The sequence below is a fragment of the Lepisosteus oculatus genome, chromosome 10 (genome assembly GCF_040954835.1).
Source record: "Lepisosteus oculatus isolate fLepOcu1 chromosome 10, fLepOcu1.hap2, whole genome shotgun sequence".
Taxonomy (NCBI): domain Eukaryota; kingdom Metazoa; phylum Chordata; class Actinopteri; order Semionotiformes; family Lepisosteidae; genus Lepisosteus; species Lepisosteus oculatus.
In genome coordinates this window covers 17,451,215-17,476,537 of record NC_090705.1, presented here as the reverse complement: position 1 = coordinate 17,476,537, position 25,323 = coordinate 17,451,215, and the positions used below count along the sequence as shown (strand labels likewise).

Here is a 25,323-nt window from a genome sequence, read left to right as displayed (position 1 = left end):
GCAATTCAGGTGTGCGCCTTAGCGCAGATAACGGGGGATGACCTGTCAGCTGGCTGGTAATCTGACTTGTGAGCTACCCTCTGAAAGAAAGCACAGCAGGTGTAAATCAAATGCAGAAAAGGCTCTCAGCACTCCGTTGCAGCCTGGTTCCCCCCATCGTGTCTGCTGTGCTTCCTCCTTGCATGCTTGCAAAATATGAACTGCTTGGAGGCATGCTGCACACTCTGCCTGCACTGATAGGATCAATGTACAAAAGGGATTGATGCATATTTATAGCACCTCTTCGAGTGTGGGAGGCTGAGTACCACAAGTGGGTTACTAGTTATTTTTTATGTTGACAGAGTTGTAGCTGCATGCTTGGCGTGAATGCATAAGGGTTTAGGACTGCAGTATGCTCCTCTCTTGTTTTGAAAGTTGACAGTCTGAATGCAGACGTCACGAGCTGTCTCTAAATTGCGACCGAAGGATGGAAAGAGAGAGAGTGGATGTTGGTAAACATCTGCCTTGCATCACTAATATTAAGTTAGGAGAAGAGGTGAGGACGTTCAAGTGCTGGTGTAACCAAGGCTTTGAGGTAAGTCCGCAGTTTTGATACCAAAACCATTTTCTTTGTTCTTTTTTTCAGTTTTGGATTATTGCTGTGAAGAATTTCAGCTACACTGTATTATTCAGTACAGGGGAATTTAAATAGTATCACAAAGGTACTCAAAGATACTAGTTTTGTTCTTCTTGCCTTCAAAACCTTAAAGCACTGATCCACTACACATTGTTTTTGAACAGAGTCTGTTTATATAGCATTGCAGTGTAAAAGGGGAAATTAAGAAAAATTGTGGTTATGAAAAAAAAAACGTTAAAACATACACTCAAACAATAAACTGCTGTTTGAATTAAAGAGGGTTGCAGTGAAACCCAGAGACACTCACTGATTGTGAACAAATGCAGCTGTTTTTTTTGTGTGAAATTTGTTCTGGCTCAAGGTAGGTCTTTTTTGTGAAAGGCTATTAGTCTGCAGTCCTGGTGTGTTTCGGAAGTTTGCCTGTCAGGTGAATTTGAAGACCCTTTGCGCAGGAGACAGTGTTTGTAAATGCACTGAGTTTGACGTGCTCGCAATACAATAGAAAGGGAGTCCTACTTTCAGCTGAAGAAAGGGCTACCCTACATCAGTGTAAGGTGATCAGGCTCTTCTGACATAATTTCAATGAACCAGAAAGGCATGGCAGGAACATTCAAGATGTTTTAATGTAGACAACACAAGTAAAGACTTCCCTTCAGGAAAAGAAAAGCATTTTCTCACATTTCCATATTGCTGCTTAATGATTAGAGTTATTTAAAGCATCTTACAGTATGTTCAACAGCACAGATCACATCTTGATTTGATAAAGTTTGGAATAAATAGGCCATGCATTACATAATATTCTGAATCAAATACTTGTTTGTTAGTTCATAGCTTTCTGTCCATTCACTTGAGGCATGTTGTTTTTTGGCAAAACGTACTTTTAGTACTGTTTGTGAATAGTGAATATTGCCAGCAGTATAATAGAAGCCCAGTGGGGAGTGTTAGAACATTAGAATGGCTACAAATGAGAAGAGTCCAGTTGACCAGTCTAGATCCTTTGGAAATGCGTCGTTAATTGATTCAAGGATCTCAACCCACCGATTCATGAAAGAAACCAAGGCATTAGCTTTAACAACATGACTGGTTCCATTTTTTGGTAAAGGAGGGCAGCACTTTTAAATGCATGTCCTGTTGTGTTTTCCTCCCTGTTTTTTGTGACTGATAACCTCTTGATTGCTGCATTGCAGCTCAAAACAAAATGCATTTCTGTAGATTTTAAAGATGAGGGTGCTCATATCCATCTTGTTCTACAACATGTAAGAAATAAAGAATATTTAAACAGAATAGGTGACACCCTATTAAGTGTTGAAATTCCACTCAGTTGAAATGTTATTAAGCTAGCACTGAATTGTTTTTATTTATATGAGTTAATTGTCTCATGAAAAAGCTGGATATCATGCTAAGCAGCAGCACGTGAACGAGTTTACCAGATTTATTCATCCTTTACAAGTTAAAGATTGCGTGATAGGTGTACATTAATTCATATACACACATATTCATACAGGAATATGTGTGTTCACAGAAAACAGGTGAAACATATCCAACCATCATAACATATTAAGCAGTGTGACTGCATTGAATTAGCATTTTCTCTAACCTTTTTTCATACCACATTTTGTTTTATATTTCTAGAAGTTTTTTGTGCCCTACTGATACTTTCTCCGATAGGTGTGTGCTTGTTTATGTATATGCCTGTACTGTATGTTGTTTAATTTTATAAAAAATGTTTCATCTTCATTCTGCCTTAGCATTATTTTTCCAGAATTAATTTTATTATTCTGCTTTATTTAGAAGCACATTTTTCAAGCATTTGGCACAGCTTCATTTTAGTAAGATCGGAACGTTGATGGGGTACAAAATTGCATAGTGGAAAGTAACAAAAACAAAAAAGTAATTCAGCATGATACAATGACAATGAAGGTGCAGAAACTCTACTAATCAGTCTCCCCAAAAGTACAGTTTACAGTTACTGGAAAAAAAGCAATACTGTACAAGTCACAGGAACTGTAATGATAATACACTCCAGAGCAGAGCATGTTTAATTCAGCCTTTATTATTTACTGCCTCCACCTCAAACAATATTGCAGTACAGTTGGAGCTATGCTGTAGTAATTGAGTGCAATGTGATTGGAATGTTCTCTTTGAATGCATTAATTACTGTAGATGTTGGGTCAGGTGCAATAATGAAGCATATGTCACTGTATGCCCTTTCTGTGAAGAAAACTGATGTGATGGAAGGCCTTGAAGATTCTGTCTAAGCTGAGACAGTTGGTCCCAATGGAAAATGTAAAGACTTAAGTAGGCATTATCCTTGCATGCTGTTAACTGTAGTAAATTTGTGTCATTCTCACAGAATTATAGTACAGAATGACTTTTTTTTAAACAAGGACCTATTTACCTTAATAAAAATACCAATATCCTTGTAAAAAATATTTTTAACCTGATATGAAAATATTTTCACAAACATATATTAAATATATATAAAAAAACCTTAAACATGACTTGACATATTATAGTTATATTATACAGTAACTAATATAAATATAAAATCATTTATTTTTCATATAGTTCAGATGTATGTAAAGTGTTACTTTTTTGTCAGAACATTAACCATTTAACCTTTTTTTGCTGGTACTTAAAAGAATTGTTGGAAATATAATTTTACTGAATGCTTTGATTTTGATGTTAAAAATGGACAAAAGTTCACTGAGTGTTTTACCTAAAACATCTAATTAAACCAAATTAACTTATTAGCACTTCTTTAATTCAATGCTTAGTGATGCTCATTAACTAACAGGTGGGATGTTACAGATTGAGAACATTAAGGGGACTAAGGAAATAAAATATCTGTCTGCCACTTGATGAACAGATCTTTGTTCAGCTATAGCTGGGCAGTTGTTCTCCAGCATTGCCTTTGGAAATAAGAATTAGTCCCAAGGTTTGTCGGCATTGTTCTGGTTAGCAGACTTTATGTTACAGGATGCCTGTAATTTTGAGAGCACAATGAAACTGCATATCAAAATAATAATGATGTTGAAAAATGATATAACTGTTATTGAGCACAATAAATCATTAGATTTTTGAAGATTTGATCTAAGCCACTACTTCTCTTTTATCATTGCTGTGAAACTGGCTCTGGTCATTTCTAGCGGTTTCAAAGCAATAGGCTTCAAGACAAAAGTGCAAATTTGCATTATGAACTGAAAGATCATTCCTTTCCAGTCATATTCAGGAAATGGGTACAAAGAGCACAAATTACGTCAAGAGGCTTTTAAACACACCTTTCAATTTGCCTGTCTTGATTGAGGTCACATCATGACATTATGTGAGTTGTATTTCCTCCCATCCCTTAATACATATTTGTATATGTAAACCTTGTGCTCTTTATTGAAAATGCATGATGCCAGATATGCATGAAATTATGAGCCCTCAAACAAGCTCAGATAATGGGATAATTTGCACTGTATTGTATCTGATCTGGCAACACCAATAATATACTGATCAAAAAATATAGTATAATATTAAGCAGACCAAGTATAATATTAAGCAGACCAAGATATGAGACACGGCAAGGGTTACATATGCACCTCACATATAATCCCCCCCATTTTCATGTGTAGATTTACTATTACTGATTTACTATTGCTGCTACTGGGACAGCATCAAGCACAAGGACAAAATCAAAATATCATCTTCCTAGAAATTACGTCATGTAAGAGTATGTTTAAACACAAAAACTGATTCTGGGTTTGAACCAAACATAATGAGACAGTCCTTCCATCTGCTGCTTGTTGTGTCACTAGAGAGTTCTGAACCTAAATGGTAGGCATATAAGCCAGCAGAAAAGGCCATAACTTCAGCCTACATGTCTATGAAACCTTGTGGGTTGAAAGCCGACATTATCTAAGTTTTAAATATTCTATTAAATAGATATTTAGTACATAGAAAAAAAGTTTTGTATTTGCACATTAAAACATTGATTAAGAAGAAATAGTATTAAAGATGAAAGCAATGACTTAATTGAACACACATTGATCTTTGCTAAAGTGGTTACTGTAAACACTGAAAAGTGAAACAAGATGAAGCATTCGCAATCAGAACGCCACACAAAATGGTGTCATATACAAGCTGGGGAAGCTGAGACATGGCATAATACTGTAGCATCTACAGTAGGTCTTTTTCCGTCTCTTTAAATACTATCAGATAGTTTAATTGTGATGTAATATCGAGTAATATTTTTAAACATAGTAAATCAGAAAGGTGTACATTAATCTGATATGTCATCTGCTGTCTTACATTCTGAGTGAGACTGAGCAGGGATGTTTGCATTGTGTTTTTTCTTCTTTAGGGATTCTAGTCCCCAGAGCCACTGTACCATTAGCTCAGCTTTTGCGCTTTGGGTTATTTTCAAAAGCAAGTTATCTATTTATCTCTCAATCATCAAGTTTCACAAAAGAACACTGCTATTATGCTCCTTTCGCACACCCTTTTGGAGAAACCAGAGTCATGCCTTCAGTGCCGATTCAGGAAGCTCTGGTTTAGCAAATAACAGTAATTTTCCCTTTGGCACGCTTATCAAAACAAAAAAGTCATGGTGCTGACTGACAGCCACCCTGACAATTACTGCTGGCCACACTGGGCATGTCCTGCAGTTAATTTGGTGAGCTAATTGCCACTGCCTGGGCAGAGAGGATGTTTGCTCTGATTTCTCGGTTTTGTGATTTAAAAAAACACAACAGCAGTGGCTTACTGATTGTTTTCCCAGGGAATCAGGTATACCCTTCAAGTGACACGAGTAGGGAGAAATGAAAAAAAAAATCCCTGTCCTCTTTTCTGATGGTGGAGTACTGTACTTGTCAGGTGATTGGAACTGTTGTGCTTTATCACCCTTTGTAGATCTGTGGAAGGAAATGCCCATCTTTTAGCGTGACCAAAACAGCACCATATTGTCGTGGCTGATTCGTTTCTAGTTTTAAAGTAAAAAAGAAGGAAACATAGCTTGAAAAAGGAGTTTATATAAAATAATTATATATTTTGGTCAAAGAATTTTTTTTGAGAATTTTGAGAATTAACACATCCTCTTTTTTTCTTTTTGCTTGGTATTTACTGTATTTACAGTATTTATACAAAATTAGGATCATTACTTAAATTGTGAATAGTTAGCTCTGATTATTGAATCAATAGAGGAGCATTTCATTGTTTGTTGATGTTTTACAGCTCAGGAAAGGGGTCAAAGGAAACCATTTCATTCTGCTGCCTTGTGTTTTCTCAAATAGTTCCGGAGCTGCATCGATAAACCATACTGGCCATTCAGCAGACTAACAAAAACACACTCTTATTTAAGCTTTTCTTCACATCTCAATTGTATTTCTTTCTGTAATTCTTATCATTATGGTAATTGTAACACATATAAGAAATGCCTTAGTTGGTACAAAGAAAGCAGCTTTAAAAATCCTTCAGAATGAGAAAGACCTTTGACTCACTGTCACCTTCTCATATCTGTTTCATCTGATAAAAATATTTTGATTATTCTATAAAGCTTTGCAAACAGTGAATGCAGTAAAAGCTACCTGGAATCGGCTGCATTTCCCCAGTTTTGCAGGTACATCATGCACATTAATTTGCATGTCTGCCTTACGTGATTCCCATCAGGCTGAGAACACAATAGGACTGAGTGTTTGGGGCACCTTCCACTGAGGATCCCACGGAGACTCTGCGTTGTTGCCTACACTGCTGTCTTTAAATAAGAGGATCATATTTATAGAACTCATGTTTGTCACAATTTCATTGCTCTTATCTTGTCAGGTCAGTTTACAACGCAGAAGAACACTAAGCTTATTTCCGAGCGGATTTTTACAGCACTACAGTCAGCGAAACCCAAATTTGAACTGAATTAACTTTAAAACACTGGAATAAAATAGGCACTCAAAAATAAGCTAATTAGACTTAGTTTAATATTTTCTCATTTTAAAATGCGGTTATATAATGCAGTTTTTGATATATGCTGCTGAAAATAGGAAGGTATGGCAGGAAAACTAGAATTCATTGAAAGTTTGTCAGCATTTGTCATATTTTAGGTTTGTTTCTCACTGTACTGAGCAGATACAGGCCTTATGCCTATATCCGGATCTATAATTAATAGATCCCATGATTAATAGGCCCATATCAGGTAGCTCATTACCAAAACAATAACAACAAAAACAACATTAATAACCTAATATTTGTAATTTAATTAAAATACTTTGTCACATATCAATTGGTCAAAATGTCAGGAAACTTTTGTTTCTGTTTTCTTTAGCAGAAAACAAGCAGAAGAGCAAAAGGCGGTAGTGGCTGATGTCATTGCTTTTCTGTGGGTCAGGAATTACCCTAATCATATTATACTAAAGGATACTGTTCAGGCTTGGACGTGCTGGTAACTGAAAGGAAATTGGATGTTCCAAGAAGCAAGTGGGCTATTCTTGGCATTGCCTCTTAGTTGAAGGAGGTGTTCCTCGGGTGGATTTGCATATACAGTATGTATGCGTCATAGTGATTTTCATACTTGTTCTCCACTAAAGAAAAATGCATTCATAAAGCTTCACAGCTCATGACATGGTTTGATGTCAGTTCAGAAAGTAAAATGAATTAAAACTTTAAAAAAATATATGATGAGCTGCTCTCACCTATAGCACCTAGGCAACAAATACAGCTGAGGCTTTTGTGAATTTTGGTTTTCAGAAATGACTGTAGCAAGAGGAATGGGTGAATTTGCACAGTTTGAAACAGTATAAATCACAATATATTCTCAAGTAATAGGTTTATTCCATGCTGCTGAAAAGAGAAGAAAGAAAACACAACGTTTCAGCCGTGGAGCCTTCTTCGGGTGTGGCCTTCTTCTGACACCTGAAGAAGGATCCACGGCCGAAACATTGAGTTTTCTTTTTTCCCTTTTCAGCATGGAATAAACCTACTACTTGTTCCTGTGCAGCCTACACATGCTGACACAGCTACCCACCTGAACTAAAATATATTCTTTTCACATTTCTTTAAGGAACCATCCCAGCTAGTTTTCTACAGTAAGAGTATGCATAAAGCTAGTTATTTGGTATTAAGATCTGGATTAAAATGTATATTATTTTGTGAGATTTTTTAAATCACTTAATTAGCGCATTTTTTCTACAATTAAACTTTTGGAGTTAGGAGACAGGCACAGCTCTTGTGAAGATGGACTTCCTGGTTTTAGTCCTCAATTATCATTTTGTTCAATTTCCTCTTGAGTCCTTTTTTTTTTACTATAGTTCCTGAGGTAGTCTTCTAGTTTGGTTTTGTCACTACCTTTCAACTGCCTTTGTCACCTTTTAGTTCATCTGACCTAACCTTTTTATGATGTTCTTTTAACACTAAGAATTAACACTGCTGTTCTCCTTTGAACTAATTTAGGGAGCCACTGTTGTTTTGTAACATAGATACTAAAGTTGTACACACTGTCCTACTGTAAGTGATGCTTTACCAATGTATTGTATGATCATAACATAACTTTCCTTGATTTAAGTTTATAGCTGAGTAATAACCAGTTACCTCAGATTAAAATATGTATACAGTATACAGTGCCCTCCATAAGTATTGGAACAGTGAAGTATAAATTGCCATTTTTGCTATATACTCAAGCAATTTGAATTCAAGATGAAAAGATGAATGTGAGACAAAAGTACAGAATGTCACCTTTTGTTTCTGGGTATTGCTGAGTTTTATATTTCAAATTAGAATTGCTTGAATATACTACAAAATAGCCATTTTTGAGGGCACGGTGTATCTTGGTTCACAAATTCAAGGCAGAGTCCAGATTGACAAGTTTCTCAGTTGTCTCCTGTGCTTTACTCTGCCTCCTCTGCAGAATCCAAACAGCCACAGACAGTGAGAGCCATTGATCATTACAGACTTCATGGCATTTTTCATAAAAGTAGCAGTATTAACCGTATAGCCCTGTCTAAATTCCTCTCTTAGCCTTTACAATCTAAACTTATACTCACTTGGAAAAATATATTTTTTTACTTCTCCACCTGATTTGCGGCCAATGAGGCTGCTCTTGCCCTCCAGTGTGTATAGTGCTTTAAGATAACCCATTTTCCAGATAAATCCATTATCCAAGAAAAGCCCTTTTTTTAATTGCATCAGCAAATTATTTTATTGGAAAAAATTCAGTAACACATTTACAGGTCCTAGATTTTTCCAGTTACCGATGTGAATATAAGTAATACTCAAGAAGCTCAAGGATAAAATAAGCAGATTCAAAACCAAGGATGTGCTGGCTGGATGACACCCTGGTCTCTTTGTCTGGGTTCTTTATATATTTTGTTTGGGTAAAGACAGCCTGGGGAGTCCCAATGCAGAGTATGAATGGTGATTCTCCGATAGTTTTGATGGTGGATGGTAACATGGTTGGGGATCTTAAAGGCCCCTTCTGTTACATTTCTTATAGAATAGTCACTTAACAAAAGGCTTTGCTGGTGGTAGGGTCAGGACATTTTGAGTCCCTCTGGTAACGTAAGAGATAGTAGCTGCCTACATACTGTACCTCTCTCTCCCACTTGTCTCTCCTGTTAAAAGTGATTCCCCAAAGACTTGACTTGGACTTGACTTACAGTAGGAGCAATATGTCTTCCCACCTAAAACAAGTAACATGAAGATGCAGCTCCATACTGAAACATTCTGTGTTGCAATGCAAATTGTTGCAATGCAAATTTGAAAACACTTCGGGATGTTGGCAAAACATTCCTGACAATGTCGTCACAAACAAAATATAAATGCAAAAATGCAGCAATGTTCGCTTGTCAGCTTGGAATTTTGTAACATTCCGAAGAGTTTATGAAACTTGCCCAGGTAACGCCTTCTAATAATAATATTCTAATTTAAGTTTCTGAAGTGTTTGCAACTTGGCAGGAATGTTGACTAAAATAACTTAACAATATAAGCAAACTGCATCCTTCCAATAACACTGTAAAACCCTTATAAAAACATTTTCGTCCAGCATAACCAAACCACAACCATCCGACCACATTTGCAAATGTTGTGTTAGCTGGGATGTCATTTCCCCTCAGTATATGGGATAGGGATAGGGATTTCCATAAAAATCCAGTAATCTTTTTCAAATAAAGAAGGTTTGCCTAACATTATGGATTCTAACACAGGATTTATATTTTTCTACCCTCATGTAAATGTTTCAGCTGCTGTAGTGTTTTTCTCTTATGTCATCAACGTACTGTTACCTTTGTGCCAGCGACTGTGACCTCAATTAAACACCATGACAATGTCCAGTTACAAACTGCTTGGGCAAGATGTGGTTAAATGTGGAGTCCTCTCGACCACTTCAAATTACAGAAATATAAGATTAATGTGAAAAAATGTAGCATAATATGTTAAATAATGATTTCCGGGATCCATTAGTGTTACAAAGCTGCAGAAAAAAATCTCACCATTGAATTCTTCATTAGTTAGGATTTCATTTCTGTGCATTGTTGCGTGCTGTCGTAAACTTTAATAATATTTAGTTTTAAACAATGAAAAACAATGCCAGCTCAATTAAGTTGACATATATACAAGCTTTTGTCATTTGAGAATTGGGTTATTTTGGCATATTTGTTATGTTTTAATTAAACACATAGCTTTATTTTTTAAAATGTATATTGCAATACCTTTAAGGATAACCTTCATACAGTATATGCTGCTGACCTTCACAGCATCCCACTTTTACATGTAGATAAAATATTTAATAAATGAATAAGATAAAATTCTCAAAATCACAGATCATAGACTTGGATACTCAAAGGTCACACTTTGGGGGGGAAAAACGTTTCTGGCAAACAAAAAGGCACCGTTAAGTGTTTGAATTTGTGGCTGATGGATGGGTTAAATTTAAGATTGTGTCTGGAGCTTGGTTCATGATGTGTTATCATGCTTGGTTTGGGAATAGGTGAAACCCATTACAGAGGCTGAAAATCCTTTGTTTGTTCCTTATGAGTTTTGGCTTTTGTCTTCTGATAGATTCAGAGCTAAATGTTAAATTGTGACAGTTGGTAATATGTATGTGAAAACAATTAGAAATTTAGAGTAAATCTAATGGAAAGAATTATGCATTTTTGCTGAATGTAATTATGATATTTTTGGGGTCTTACAAATTAAATTGCAAAGCATTTGAGTTACATTAAACTTATGTTGATATTAGGCATTCATAAAATTGATTTTTTGGCTATTGGTTACATTTCATGCATCCGCAAAGTAGAATCTTATTTTTTATTATTTCATTCTTTATCACATACCCCTGTTAATAAGAAAACTAGTATAAGAAGGCTCAGTAGAGGAAGAAATTAGCAATAAATCCCATAGACATTTTTCTGATTGGCAGTATCGTAATATGGAAAATGCCAGGAAAGATATCGGTGTCCCTTTATTCAGTGCCTGTCTGCTGTGAACTTATACAATACAATTATACAATTTTCATAAATAATATGTTCAGTCCAGTAATATGTTTGACAAAATATCCCTTTTTCTAAAGCAGCATGATTTTGTTGATCACTGTTTCTTGTGTTTACAAATAATTACTTGTCTGATTTGCTATCAGTTCCATAACTAGTTGTCCCAGAGAGCTAGTTTGGAACATATTGCACAATCTTTTTTTTTCCTGAGATATTGGCAAGCTCAGTCTTGGCCTGTTTGTAATATGAATGTATTGCTTCCAACTAACTAATAGTTATGGTATCCATGCTTTGGTGTGCAGTGAATAATTTCAAAACATCATCAGTTTGTCATTGTGATCTTTCATACCTGTATTAGTTAATTATTCATGTTGTATCTTGTAAATTTAGAGTTTTTGAATACTTTCCCAAAGCCCATTAAACAATGGCTAATGTCTTCTTAAACATGCATATAACAAGGAAAACGTCTACATATATGAAATATACAAATGAGGCCTGTGTCACAGGTGATGTGCTATTTTTTATTGTTCTATAAATTTAATTGTTTTACGGAAATAACTTAGTTTTATAGTTACCCATCATTGAAAATAATTTATTTTGGGAAGACTAACAGTGATAAAAAAAATATTTTAGTTGGAATTAATTTTAAAGCAGATCAGAATTTTGTACTTCAGGAATGTTCTTAAAGTATGTTTAAGGCAATTGATTAATTGGCAGGTATGATTTTTATTCCAAAACTTTGAATTTGTTTTTTCTTACATTTGGGCATTTTTATACCTTGTTAAAATTTCATCTGCAACACTGAGCACCTACAGTACCTGTAGCCTCTGAAACCTTTTCTAGTATCAATTCTCTACTCAGCACTTTCATTTCCTGCAGTAAAAGTTATGTAGAAGCTCTTTGCAGAAGGGTTAACTGTGGCCTTTCACTTATCTACGTGGTAAACTGTAAAGACTTTGAATAAGAAGATTGTGTACCATTCCTCCTAAATCCACTCACTGCACAATATTCAATCATTCATTTAGCTTGTTCTTAACTAATTGTTCTTCTAATTAACACATTAGCAGAGCTTTCAACATTAATGAATTTTACAGTGGCCCACCCCAGGCAGTTTTGTAATTAATTCAAGTGGTATTAATTATTAGAAAAATATTCAAAGTACTGTTATCTCTGACGGAAAACTAACCCCCCCTTCTCTTTATCTGAAGTGTGTGCAAATTTTGTTTTCAGCCTGAAACTAATGAGATGTGCTTCCTGTTCAATTCGTTTAACTACTGTTAATGAAACGTTTTTGGTCTGTGGATTTAGTTAAGTGAAACTGCTGGGTGAATGCTGCAGTAGTTCAGAAATGTGGTAGGGGAACTTTACACATTGAATTGAGATTGACATTTTGTATATTCTGCGAAGAAGAACAGATTTAAATTTAAGTGTGGGAAGAGGAAAAGAATGTTTTGTGGCTGAGTCTTTAGTAAAATGTAGCAAGGACTCCTGTAACTGGATTTTATCATGATTATTTCTTTTATTTATTTTTTATATATGTATTATATTGTATTTAAATATTTTGTGTGTGTATTGTTTCTTTTGCTAAGTAACTAGAGTGTTTTAGAAATAAATAGATTGAATAGTATTATCTCGAAAGTTTTTATGTACATCTACCTTTTTCACAGGAATTTGAAGTAGGTTAAATTAAACTCTTCTAAAACCTTTTTTAAAAAAAAAACAAACAGGTTTTGCTTCCCATTTGTGAATGAAACTAGAAAAGCAGAAACTTGATCAATTCCTGCTGCATATGAATGTTTCCAGGGGAGGATAGACAATTGAAAGGAAGCAGAATGCGGGGAGCAGTGTGAGACTTCCACGCGTTGGCATTCTGTTAGCATGGCTAGGAGGCAAACGCGGAGGACTGATTTCTCTCTACGGCTTTGATTCGTAACTAGTGGAGGTGGCAGTTTAATGCGGTGGGGAATAGTGGGTGGCACTGGCCCAGTTTAAAGAAAAATAAATTGAAGAAAGAAGTCAGAGCGACAGAAATGTAATTCACAAACAGAAGCTTGCCAGGGGTGGGGGTTGATAAAACTAGAACACATGCAGGGAAGTTCACAAATCTGGCCAGCAATAGTGGACAAGAGGGGATTTATTTTCTAGGACAAATGTTTTATTGGCATTAAATGAATCAACTGAAAGAAAATGCATTTAAAGTAATATGATCTGAGATTTGGTGTATTTCATTTCTGATTCTGTATTGTTGTTGTTATCAAGGAGCAGGTGAAATAAAATGGGAGTTGTAGATGTATCCTTCGCAGAATATAAAAATTAATTGAATTTATTATTTTGGGGAATGCCCAATGTTTCTGTCGTGGTTTGAAAGGTTATTTTTATGTTCTCCTTCTTGAGATGTCCTGAGCTGGGGGGGAAAAGTCCTGAATGATAAACTACAATATAAGCTTCCTTCCTTTTACAGTAATAAGCTAGTTTACCTGACAATGAAAGCATCTTTCATCACAAATAAAAGATAATCCATTCATACCCCTGCAGTTTTTTGTCATTCCTTATGTAAAAGTTAATAACAAAGACAAACTCTAAATTAGAGTTCTTTATTGAAGTTGAAGATTTTATCCTAGAATTCAAGTCAAAGTAGGTGCAACATTTGGTGCATTGGGAAACCTTTAGATTTGTAAAAAAAAATGAGTTATAGTTGTTTGGCATTTCAGTGTTTCCACAGTTTACAGTTACACGTTGTTTTCAGTGTGTGCATGTGCTTACAGCCTGAGAATATGAACATGGATATTCAGACAGTCTGGCTTGTTGAACACCCTTGCCAGTATTAAAAGAGTAAATATGTCTTGTTTTATGAAGAGAATAGAAGAAGAAGATGCTAATAGTTCTGAAGCAGCTTTGCTGAAGCTCTTTCCATGTTGATGTTAATCAGAAACACATATGCTAACACAACAAAATGGCAACATTTGAAACATCTTCCGTATAAAACTAGCATTTCTGAACACCGCTAGGCTAAAAAATGTACTGTAAGCTTCGCCTTCAGTAAGTAAGTTTGTGGGTCTAGAGAAATGCTAGTGCAGGTTCATTGCACATCAGCTGAAATAACAGAAATAATGTTCCTGTTATTTCATGCATTACAAACCAGTGGTGAAGAATTCTTAATTTTTCTGCCTTTTAATTTAACTGTACTTTCTTATATTTGGCTTAATCTTTATCACTTAATCACATTTAAAGATAACTAAAAGCCAGTTTTCAATAAAGTAATTTGTTTTAAGAATTTGCTGTTCCCCAAATTTTGGGGGGAAATTATATTTATATTTAATATTTAGGATGATTCTACATTTTTTTAGATTCATGGCTATGTATTTCTAGTATTGTCAGTATTATTTGGTTTGGTTTTTGCATAGGTAAACGCTATAGGCTAAACCCTTTTTTAATTAGATCTTATTTTGTCTTTGCAAGACTCAGTAGGGTCTAACTGGGAAAAAAGACTTAAAATTCATTTTTATTTCAGATTTAAGGCTCCTGTAAAACACACTCCAGGTTGTCTAGGTTTTCGCATCACCTTGCATTTTGTGTATTGTTGTGCAGTGTCCATCTTCCAATCTTCAGGTATATTTCCTCTTTCTCTGAGTATTTTGTGCTTGTCTGGATCTGCAAAGTGTCCATGCTAGAATTAAAGTAAAATACTGTTACTTGTTCAGGTGGGTAGCTGCGTCAGTATGTGTAGGCTGCAAAGGAACAAGTAATAGGTTTATTCCATGCTGAAAAAAAGAAGAAAGAGAACCCAACGTTTTGGCCGTGGAGCCTTCTTCAGGTGTGAGGGACAAAGTATGTATGCGACAATACAGTATATGTATATGAGAAACCTATGAAAATACTGTGGCAAATACTCATACAACAAAAAAACACATGGACCACACGCTGAGACGTAACACTGGGTCATAAGAGCTTCAGTACGTTCTCAGATTTATGATTGACTTCCAAGAGGTTAGCAAACAGTGAGACAAATGAGGTGATTTAAGGTACTGTATGCCAGACACTGGATATCTTTGGTTCGGTTTTTAAGTGGTCATCATGCATTATTCATCAAAAAGAGTTGCTTTTTCATTAATAATGATAACGATTGTCAGGAGCAGCAGGAGTAAGACGTGTGACCGAACGGTATGAAACCCTCAACACTGTACGCTCACGTTCATCTTCTATCTCGGCTCCCTGGACGCATGCTCTGTGCCACACTCACACAAGGCAGATCCCCTGCAGGCTTAATTGTTTGCTTCCAAATGCATCAAGGATCTGTAGAAGGCAGCTTGCTGTGACTTTCTCCCACGCAGTCCTCACCACCCCCTCATCTTTGGCCAGACTTGATGTGACTGGACTTGAAATCCAAATAAAAAAACACAGCCCAACATATGCTTAGATTTCCTGTCATGTATTACTTATGAGCATTTGCTCTCCCCCTTATTTTCCTATTTATATTACAAGAATAGGAATGGAAGCTGAAAATCCTACTTTTGAGTTTATCTGTTGATATGAGGCGTCCTTTCATTGTTTCTGTTTTTTTTAAGCAAGATTTACAAACTCACAATATTGACTAAACTGTCAAAGTATAACAGAAGACTATCCAGACTTGCTCTTGCATTAGACACTCAATTTATTTATATTCTCCAGCTATAGCATTTCTGCTGTTGTTGCTTTTAGGTACAGATTTGGTTCATTTATTAGCTTAAATCTCATAATATATTTCTTAACATGCATGCTAATTATTACAGACCCTGTTTGCATCTACAGTAACTTAATTATACACAAGCCCTAAAAATTGTCATGTTCTATAAACATGAAAGTATTTTTGCTTGTAATTCATCACTTAATGTATACAGTGCATATTGCATTTACAGATATAATAATTTGTGCAGTTCTTGGCTAGTTTTTGTAAACTGAAAAAATTAAAAAGTCAACTGATCGAGCAAACTTGCAGCAAAATAATTCTGTAAAGGTTGTTTAAAATGGACACTGCATTCTTCCAGCCCACCACTACATAAAGGCAAGGTGCTGTGTTTTAACATAAATAAATGTCATGTCCACCCCTTTGTTTCTGTTACCAAAAACAGAAACAAATGTACATAATGACATCGGCTTTACCTCATTCTAGCCTGATCTCCTTAGATTTCAGAAGCTAAGCAAGGATAAGTCTGGTCTTTACTGGGATGCAGGACCTCTAAGAAAGTGATGTTGGAGGACCAGTAGGTGGGGCTCTTCTATCCATACTAGAATTTCCAAAACAATACCTCAGTATCATCACAGGTATGTGTTTTTATCCTGATGTCCTGGCTATATTCCACCTACCTAAAGTTCCCCCTTAATACAGCTGGTGAAGCAGTTTTTCACTTCTCCACCTGATCTGCTGTGTAGGGGGGCTGCCGGTGCAGATTGTTTCAGTTGTGGACCCTCACCCCATGAGTAACAAAAGGTAAATTGATCACTGTCTGGTTTGTTGTGCTGTTTTGGAAAATACTTTGGTCCTGCAAAAATTTATAGTGTCCTAAGTATAAAGATCTCTGGTCCACAAATGGCCATATTGTGGTAACAAACAGATCTTGTTTTGCAGTACACACGTCAACAATATTTTAACCTCGCTGGTGCTGTACAAGGTCCAGTTTATCCAGATGGTCAGACTCACCATGGGCAGTGTGTTCAAAAGATGTAGTATTTAAAGGAGGTCAGATGGCCTTTGGAAATCTGTGCCTGTTTACCAATTTGGACGAGTCATTTTTCATCCTGAACTGTGAAAGTTAAAGTAAAATTCCAAGAGATTTATAAACATATGAGGGGTCATCAATAAATAATTCATTTCCTTAACTCCATGCAAAAATATTTGTTGAGAGAACATGTGATGGTAGGAGAAAAACTGAGTTTTGTTATGAGTTTACTTTAGTGTTGTTGCACAGTATTCTTCAAAATGAGAAAGCTCTAAAAGCATCTGAAACCTCATCCTTTCTATTAAAGAATAAGGCATTTTGAATTTTGATATAAAAAAAGACATAAGCTTCAGCTAGCTGTGAATGAGAAATTGTGAGACTGCTTGCAGGAGATGCGTTTAATTTTTTACTCTATAGGTATATAATTAAAAAGGTTACTGCTTTAACAAAGATACTAATTGAACTAATAACCTCTATGAGGGGCTGTCAATGTACAGTATGTTTCTTCCTTTTGGGAGCAGCAGTGTGGAGAAATGGTTACACCTCTACACTCAGAACTGGAAAGCTGGCGGCTTCAAATCTGAGGTGGAACATTCCTGTTGTACCCTGGAGCCAGGTACTGTACATTTCTTGGACTGCACCAGTAAAATGCCCAGACATATAAATGGGTACAAATGTATGTTGCTTTGGAAAAACCAAAAGCTTCAACCGAACACATTAATAATGAAAGTCACGCTCATGCTACTTTAGCCATGTTTTGTATGTGTCATTTATAATTTGCTTCTGATTATTCATTTTATTACCTTAACAGAAGTGATGGAAAACAAGTGCAATATAAAGGCCATTGAATTAAACACAGCAAACAAATGCGTATAAATATCTTGTAAAGAATAGATCACTTTCTAAAGTGTTTGCTCATTTTATTGATGTTCAGCTTTCTCTGTTTTTTTATGGTCGTACACTGAATCGTACACGAAGAAAAATACAATTTAGATTTTTTTAGGATTCATCAGTGCATTTGTTTATTTTTTCATGACTTCGGAAAGCTACTTATTCAGTTGCCAGGAACCTGGAATCATCTCAAAATGACAGGGGGAGAGCAAGAAGGGCAGCTAGCTGTTACATTTCTAAAAATCAAATCTTGCCCACTTACATGGGATATTCTGTTACTGGGTAGAAACTTTTCCACTACTCAGTGCGCAACACAGGGGAATAAAAATGGCAGTTCATTCATTTTATTTGAAAAACAACCAACTGTATGACAATTGCCATTTTTTTTTTCTTCTACTACTCATTTACCTTGTCTGCTAATGTTGTGCCCACATGTAAATTCCTCTCTACACCTTTGGGTGTTGGGCATAACTTTGGACCATCTGTAACATATTCTGTTATAGCTGTGAGGGCATGGAGCACATTTAGTGAAAGTCAGTCATGCAAATGGGAGTTCTTCAATAGCAGTCAGTCTTCCTCATGGGGTTAGGTTGGGTTTTAGTTCTAATGTTAGACAGACTCAACGACATCAAAAAGGCTATTCAAAATCGGAAAGAGAAGAATTAACAATACTTCAAAAACGACTAACCACTTCCTGTCTTTTTCAGGTAATTCATATGCCATCTCAACTATTTAAACAGAGAAGAAAAATATTGTGAGAATGTGTCTTAAAAACACCTACACATTCCAATGATTTCTTAAAACAGATTGTTCAGGAAGTGTGAACTGAAAAGAAAATATCTGATCTGAAAGTGGAGGGAAGGTCTAAATTATTTTTTGTGCACTTTTAGTTTTGTGGAATAAGCTTCGGGAGGCATAGGAAATGTTCTCAATCTTACAGTACAAGAGGTAATAAGCACTGCAAAAGTAATGGAAAATTTAAAATCATGATCATAATTGACTATGTTAATTAATACTTGACCCTTTTATAATTGTGCATGTTTTGGACATAGTGTGAGTCTGTGTAGACAAGCTTTATATTTTATGCCTCATTTGTAGATGGGTTTTAACTGTCCCTCATTATTAAGAGATGTATAATTGTTCGGGTGTAGATGCGTTGACTGCTCTTTGGATGAGATTCATTGTAGTGTTTAAGACTGACACGGACAGATTGCTATTTGACTTAATTTAACCCACACCCGATTCTTTCAGGACCTCAATAATAACAGGTGTAGAATTAAGGTTTGAAAAAAAAACAGAGAAACTAGTTAAATTCTACTTCCTTATCAAATGAAAAGCGAATCAATTAGTTTCTTGAATAAATGAGATAATCTTAGGTTTGTTTATCTCTTACCTTTCTTCCTGTACTGCATTTAGTAATGGACTGGACCATTTTACAGTACAAATACAAAATGTTTATATACTAGGATCTTTAAGTAAGACATACTCTTCAGTTTGAATTTTTTTTTCCAAATATGTAGATTACTACTGTATATTAAACATACTTTTTTTGTATTACACAGATAGAGTTAATTAAAAGTGTTGTCCTTTTCAAAACTTTTTTGACTTCTGTGAATCATCATGGAATACCAGAAGCTACAGAGCTCTTTCTTTTCTTGAAATAATCACATTTAGAATAGCACCAGCCATTTGAAACGGCAAACAGCACAGACAGAAATAGAAGGTGATCTCCAAGAGTTCCATGATACTTCTCTCATTTAATGTGCAGAGAAAAAAAGACTCCTGTCTGGTTTTATTCTGTCTTAGTTTTGTGTGAGTGTTCCTGAGCTTGTGTGACTCACACAATCATGCTTTCTGAAACATCAGACTTGTGACATTGCTGTCAGGCCCTGACGAGAATGGCTGGCCTCTTTGGAAAGCAAACAAGGTTTGGTAAGGCAACAATAACTTTCTTGATAGGAAAGATGTTTAATTATTCCTCAGATCAGCGTTTTTACATAACCACCACCACCACCACAAATCTGATCAAGTGTATGTTTTAAAATTGATTTACTTTTCAATTTTATTTATTTAAAAATGTTTTCTGGGAATAGACTGAGTAGATAATAGATAATTAGTTTTGTTTACAACAGAACTCCAAATGTATATTAATTGGACTAATCATAAAAAATGCCTCTTTTACATTAGTAAGGCTCAAGCATCAAAAGGCTGGTATGAAGGGTACAGTTTTGATCCACACTGTTGTAATACCAGCATAGAGTACACTGACTGCAAATGCCCATACTGTATGATTGCATTGAGAGCCCAAGTATTGTCATGATGCCATCTCTTACTTATTTTAGTATTAAGATTTCTACTGTAATCCTCTCTCCCTGGAACCGAAAGTTCTTACCATTATCTGACTTGTTGGTGCTTTTTGTTTTTTCTCTTGGACATTCCACAAAAAAAAAGCCAGTGGCCACTCTATTGGAACAGAGTGTTCAATGTGACATGTTCTCATACAGGTAACCTTTGCGGAGAGAGAGAAACAGTCAAGAGCTCAAGCCATCAATTTTTTGTTACAGCTGATCCTTAGAGCTTTTAGTGGTTACACCTACACACTCTTAGTTCACACTGCAAGTTTGTTGAACAAAGAAAGACTTGGCATGCCGGCAAAAAAGTCATGGAAAATGAATAGGCATGTTTACTTGGTTATTATAAATGGCATAATAATGGCTGTTATAACATATTGACAGCAGACAGATTGGACTCCCTTCAGATGTTCTAAAACCCTTGTGAAACAAATTATTTCAAAATTGGAAGTAGAAACATATGCCAAACATGGGGGCAACGTTTCTGTCCTGTTAGGTCATGGGGGTCTAGTGGTTTTCATTTTACAGTAGCTCTTATTTACACTGCCTAATAGTCTGTGTAATTGGTCTTGAAATAAGAGCAACTAAACAGTTGAAACTTGAAAAACGTGCTGAATATAAATCTACAAAGAGAAGTCTCACACACTTCCTGTTTAAGATGCCCTTTGTTTAAAAAAATGCATAAAAATCCCGATGGGATTCGGGTGTCTTTGCAAATTATGTTGCAATGGCAGAGCAATTAAGAGTGATTTCCCAGTGTTTTCCTTATAGAACATGCTTACATTTACGGGTAGGCAGTATTTTCACTAATAATACTGTTTGTGCAGCGCTGCAGAAGGAAATCTCCCTTTCAGAGATGTTGCCTAGTGCGCTGGGACTTCCGCTGAAGTGAGTCGCCTCAACCTGCCCTGATTGGCTGAAACTGAATAACATAGTTAAGCCTCCCCGGCTTGTCAGAATAGGGAAACACCAGCAACAGTTGCAGAGCCTGCTCAAGCCTGTTAAATCATTGTCACTCAGGAGGACTCATTGGCTCAGCATGTGATCTAATTCTGGTTTAGTGACGTAAAGCTGAGGCTACACTTCTCTGTAACTAAGGCAGAAAAGGAAGACAGTTTCGTTTTCATGACTCTGGATGGTATGCACAAGAGTTGATCTCCTGACATGGGTAGCCTACCCAGCTTTAATATGTCAGTGATAATTGTGTAATTTAATCATCCAGTTGAAATATTTGAGTGTAAGAGAACACAAAAACACAATTTGGGTGTAAGAGAACACATTGCTTGATATCCATTTTACTATCCCTGAGCTTTTAAGCATTTTTCTTTGTTCTCGGAGCATTTATATTGCTGTACTGTGGTCGCAACAACACTACCAGTGAATTTTAAATTTTCTGTTGTTGTTATTACTTTACAATAATAATTGCATTGCGTGCACTGTAGAACATGTATAATTAAATGCTCTGTAATTTAATATAGTATTTTTAACACTATACACAAGCATAAGAGTTTTTTTTTTAAGTTGCAGTACATGTAGTCTTCCTGTGAAGTAGAATCAGCACAGGTAGCTCCAGTACTTGTGTAGCAGTTTTCCCAGGAGGAAGCTGAGCAGTCCCCTGACGGTGAAACAACAGGGTCTCTGCTTCCCCCATTTGCAGCCTCAGTGCACTAGGCCTGACCAGAGACCCTGGCTCTGACAATTGTTGGTTTGTGTGCTTAGTTTCTTTTTTATTGATTATGTAACTTGAAGGGCTTGCAAGGTTGGGATAAATAACTGCAATAAAATGAAGAGGCATCCTTGAGTAGGTTTGTAATGTCTCTAATTTCTGCTTTTGTAGAGACATAATGTACTCACAGGTTACCTTATCAATCACACTAGCCTTTTTTAAATTGGAGTATTGGTTTTAAAAAGTAGGGACCATTCAAATTGATGGTTTTGTACATAGTGTGTAGAGCAGCCAGCTGACATTGTGATGTAAGCCTACTTCAACATATGGTTTGTATGTGTGATCAGATTTATTAGCTGTGATGTGGATTTATAGTAGTCCTGCAAGTTTGATACATTTAATTGACTTCCAGGGTGTGTTGTATAATCTAGCATGTGTTTCTAAGGAGTCAATAATATTGTAATGGGCACTCCCGATTCAGCGGTGGCTGGTTGGGGAATGACATGTAGAGATGAGGGTCACTGACAGTTTGATTGCTCTCTTCATTACGGTGGGGCGTGCTAGTCACGGAGCAGGTGAAACAGCTGGGAAAACGAGAGAAAGACAGCAGGCATCCACTGAACGTAGAGAAAGAGCAGGGATTCTTACCCATTTTTATCTAAGGAAAAGGCAGGGAAGGGATGAAGTTGGGGTAAAAAGGGAGAGTTCATGGGGGCAATCTAACACCAGGGGACATGGGTCATTACCATATAATAATATTAATAGTTACTGTAAGACTTACCGCATGGACTGCATCCCCTGCAATGTCTTTTTAAAATAGCATTCCTGCAGTTCTGGATTGTCCTTTTAGGTGTTTGAAGTAAGGATGTAGTTAGCATTACCTAATTTCTTCTTTTATTCACTGTGCTATGTTATTATACTTTTCGCCTTTACACGTACCTTTACACATACTTTACATGAATAAAGTGAAGCTATGCAAATAACCTATAAACACCACAGAGTATTTATTCCTACTTAAAGTCTATTATAAGTATATTCCTACTTAAATTAATATTATTCCTACTGTGTAGGAAGCACAGGCAGCATTTCTTTTTTTTGCGATTACCTGATTAAGAACAATCACTTAATTGTTTTTCACATTTTGGCTCCAAACTTCAAAATCGGCTGCAACAACGTGGGGAGAATGAGAAAGTGTAAACAGATTCCTCTAGCCCGCCCACTTTTGAGCCCTTTGGCTTTTAATACATCACAGAAAACACAGCCTCATCATCACCGAGAGGCTAGTGCCGATTGGAGGAGAAGCATGTCCCTCACCAAGGCTGCAGCCAAATGTGAGCCAACGCCAGGAAAATCCCACTTACAGTCTGCTAATGAAATAACCCGGGCTCGAACCTATGACACATGCATTATAGAGCTCCACCTGCACTTGAGCGAGTACCTTTATTGGTTCAGCCACTCAAGAAACTTGTTAGCATTTCTTTTAGACTTTACAGTCTATTAAAGAATTAAACTCTTATACATTCATTGCAGACAAATGGAAAAGTTTTTGAACAAAAATCAATAGACATAGTTAAACTTTTTTAGATGAGAAGATTAGATTCAGGATAGATGTGAAATAACAGATTTTCATTTTACTGGAGAAGCTATAGATACAGTATGTAGATAGATTTATATTTTACATGTACTGTATTCATATACTGGTGAAGGCGGCATACGAAAATGGCATTATTGAGACAGAATGGGTATAAAATATTTAGCTACCATGTTTGCTTCTATTCTCTTTACCTCTTTCAGAGAACATGTTATTTTACCCTTTTTCTTATTTCTTAGTACTGTGATACCAACTCACAAGTACCTCTGGTTTTCATTAGTCTGAATCAACTTAACCAGCATAACTGAACTCATCAGAGCCTGGATCATACTGCAGGGTTTTAGGTTTTAGTTAAACCTGAAGGTGCTGTTTAACACCAGGAGATCTGCCACTAATTTTCCATTAAGACCTGGAAAATGTCTTAAACTATCAGGTATTCACATTTATATGTATTTTATACTGGGTCACATTAAAATATTGTTTCAATAAAAAGATTTTTTCCAGCTGTCTACAGAGCACAGAAGGGTATCTGAACTATGTAGCAGTAACTCTAAATAAGTACAAATCTATATTTCTTTGGCCATCGAAAATCTAATAATAAACAATTTATTTTTCTAAAGCTATGCTACTTTATATATGGTCATGGAAGAAGACTTCTGGGCTTTTATTAGCTATCTAAGCACCTGAACTACAGTATTACTTCAGCTGAGGATGGAAAAGCAATTGCTCACCACAAAGGGAGCTCTCATTAGATGGGTACTGTGTTCTCAAGAGCCTTTTTAAGATTTGTGTTTATTACCTTAGTACTCTTTGTAATAGGATGTACTGCAGGTTCCTTGATTTTCTTATACAAATTGTAAGGGTGAAGGTTGTTTTCCTGGGGAACCCAATTAATAAATGGCATTCTTCCTGTCTTGCTTCATTGATTCAAAAGTAATGGAAAAAGCACCAGAAAGTACCAAGAAAGGTGCCTCGGAAATTGTGGAAGTTTGGACAATTGTAATTTTCCAATGGTTCTTTCTCTGTATTTTTTTCAGATAAGATTGAAGAAGCTCAGAAAGAACTTAAAGATCCCGATGATTCACAAAAAGGTAAATACTTGTATGATGATTTATAATTACATTTTCCCCTGTTGTGTCTGGGCACAGTTACATACTGTAGATTATCCTCTGATTATCCTTGGTCACCATTTCCACAACAGACTTAGTATTCCAATTTTGCTTTATTGTATATCTTTCTTGTTTATGTTTTGCAATCCATGAATAACTTGAGACACAAGAATGACAAACCTGCCATCAAAATGCCACTATGTGGATTCCTTGCTCATTAAACAGGCTTTCCTAGTGTTGTAAAAAGATTTTAGTTTTTTCAATACGTTTTAAAGATTGAGCCTGGCTTACCATTAAAATGTATATCTTTTTTTTAATACCAGATGCCCTCCATCCAGGACTTAGACGGAATTGACTGTTAAATTAGAGAAGTTAGTCAATTAGGAATTGAAGTCTAATCTTTGTCTCTAGAGATCATGAGATCATGCTGGATTATTAGCGAGTTGGTCCTATTTGCCATGTTCTTAGATTTAATTATTTTTAGTAACTGAAGTACTGTAGTATAGTATAAATGTATCTCTGCACTTACATGATGAAGAATAAGGTTTAGAATAACCTTACTGCACATTAGGAATCATAATAAATTTTCCACTTAGTTATTGCAAAAGGTGCAGATTAGAGGCTCATAACAGAGAGGGGGTTAAGATGGAGACTTGAGATCCTGGACAACTGTAAAATCAGGTTAGCATCCCTTCCTTCTGAGTTCCTTTGGCTCTCTCCTCATCACTCTCAGCTAAGTAATTCATACTTAAACAGCAGAAAGACCAAAACTCTGAAAGTTTTTTTTATATACTTATCAATAACCCCTCAAAATACATATTTTTTTTCCCTGTGTGTTTGTCACCTGGAAACTGATTAAATAAGAAGAATCTGCTGTACATGTATAAATCGAACAATTTTTGTGACAAATTTAAATCTGATGCCAGTATTATGTGTAATCATCAGTTTT

The 25,323-nt window shown here is 35.8% G+C and overlaps 1 protein-coding gene across 2 annotated transcripts in view; it reads left to right on the top strand.

Annotated features, from left to right (window-relative positions):
• Window positions 1-25,323, top strand: part of hivep1 (HIVEP zinc finger 1) — an 82,054-nt gene that overhangs the window by 22,478 nt on the left and 34,253 nt on the right. For both annotated transcript variants that reach the window (XM_015357700.2, XM_015357699.2), the window contains exon 3: window positions 24,303-24,356. In XM_015357700.2, coding sequence (XP_015213186.2) covers window positions 24,303-24,356 — 54 coding nt within the window. The remainder of the gene's footprint in view (window positions 1-24,302; window positions 24,357-25,323) is intronic.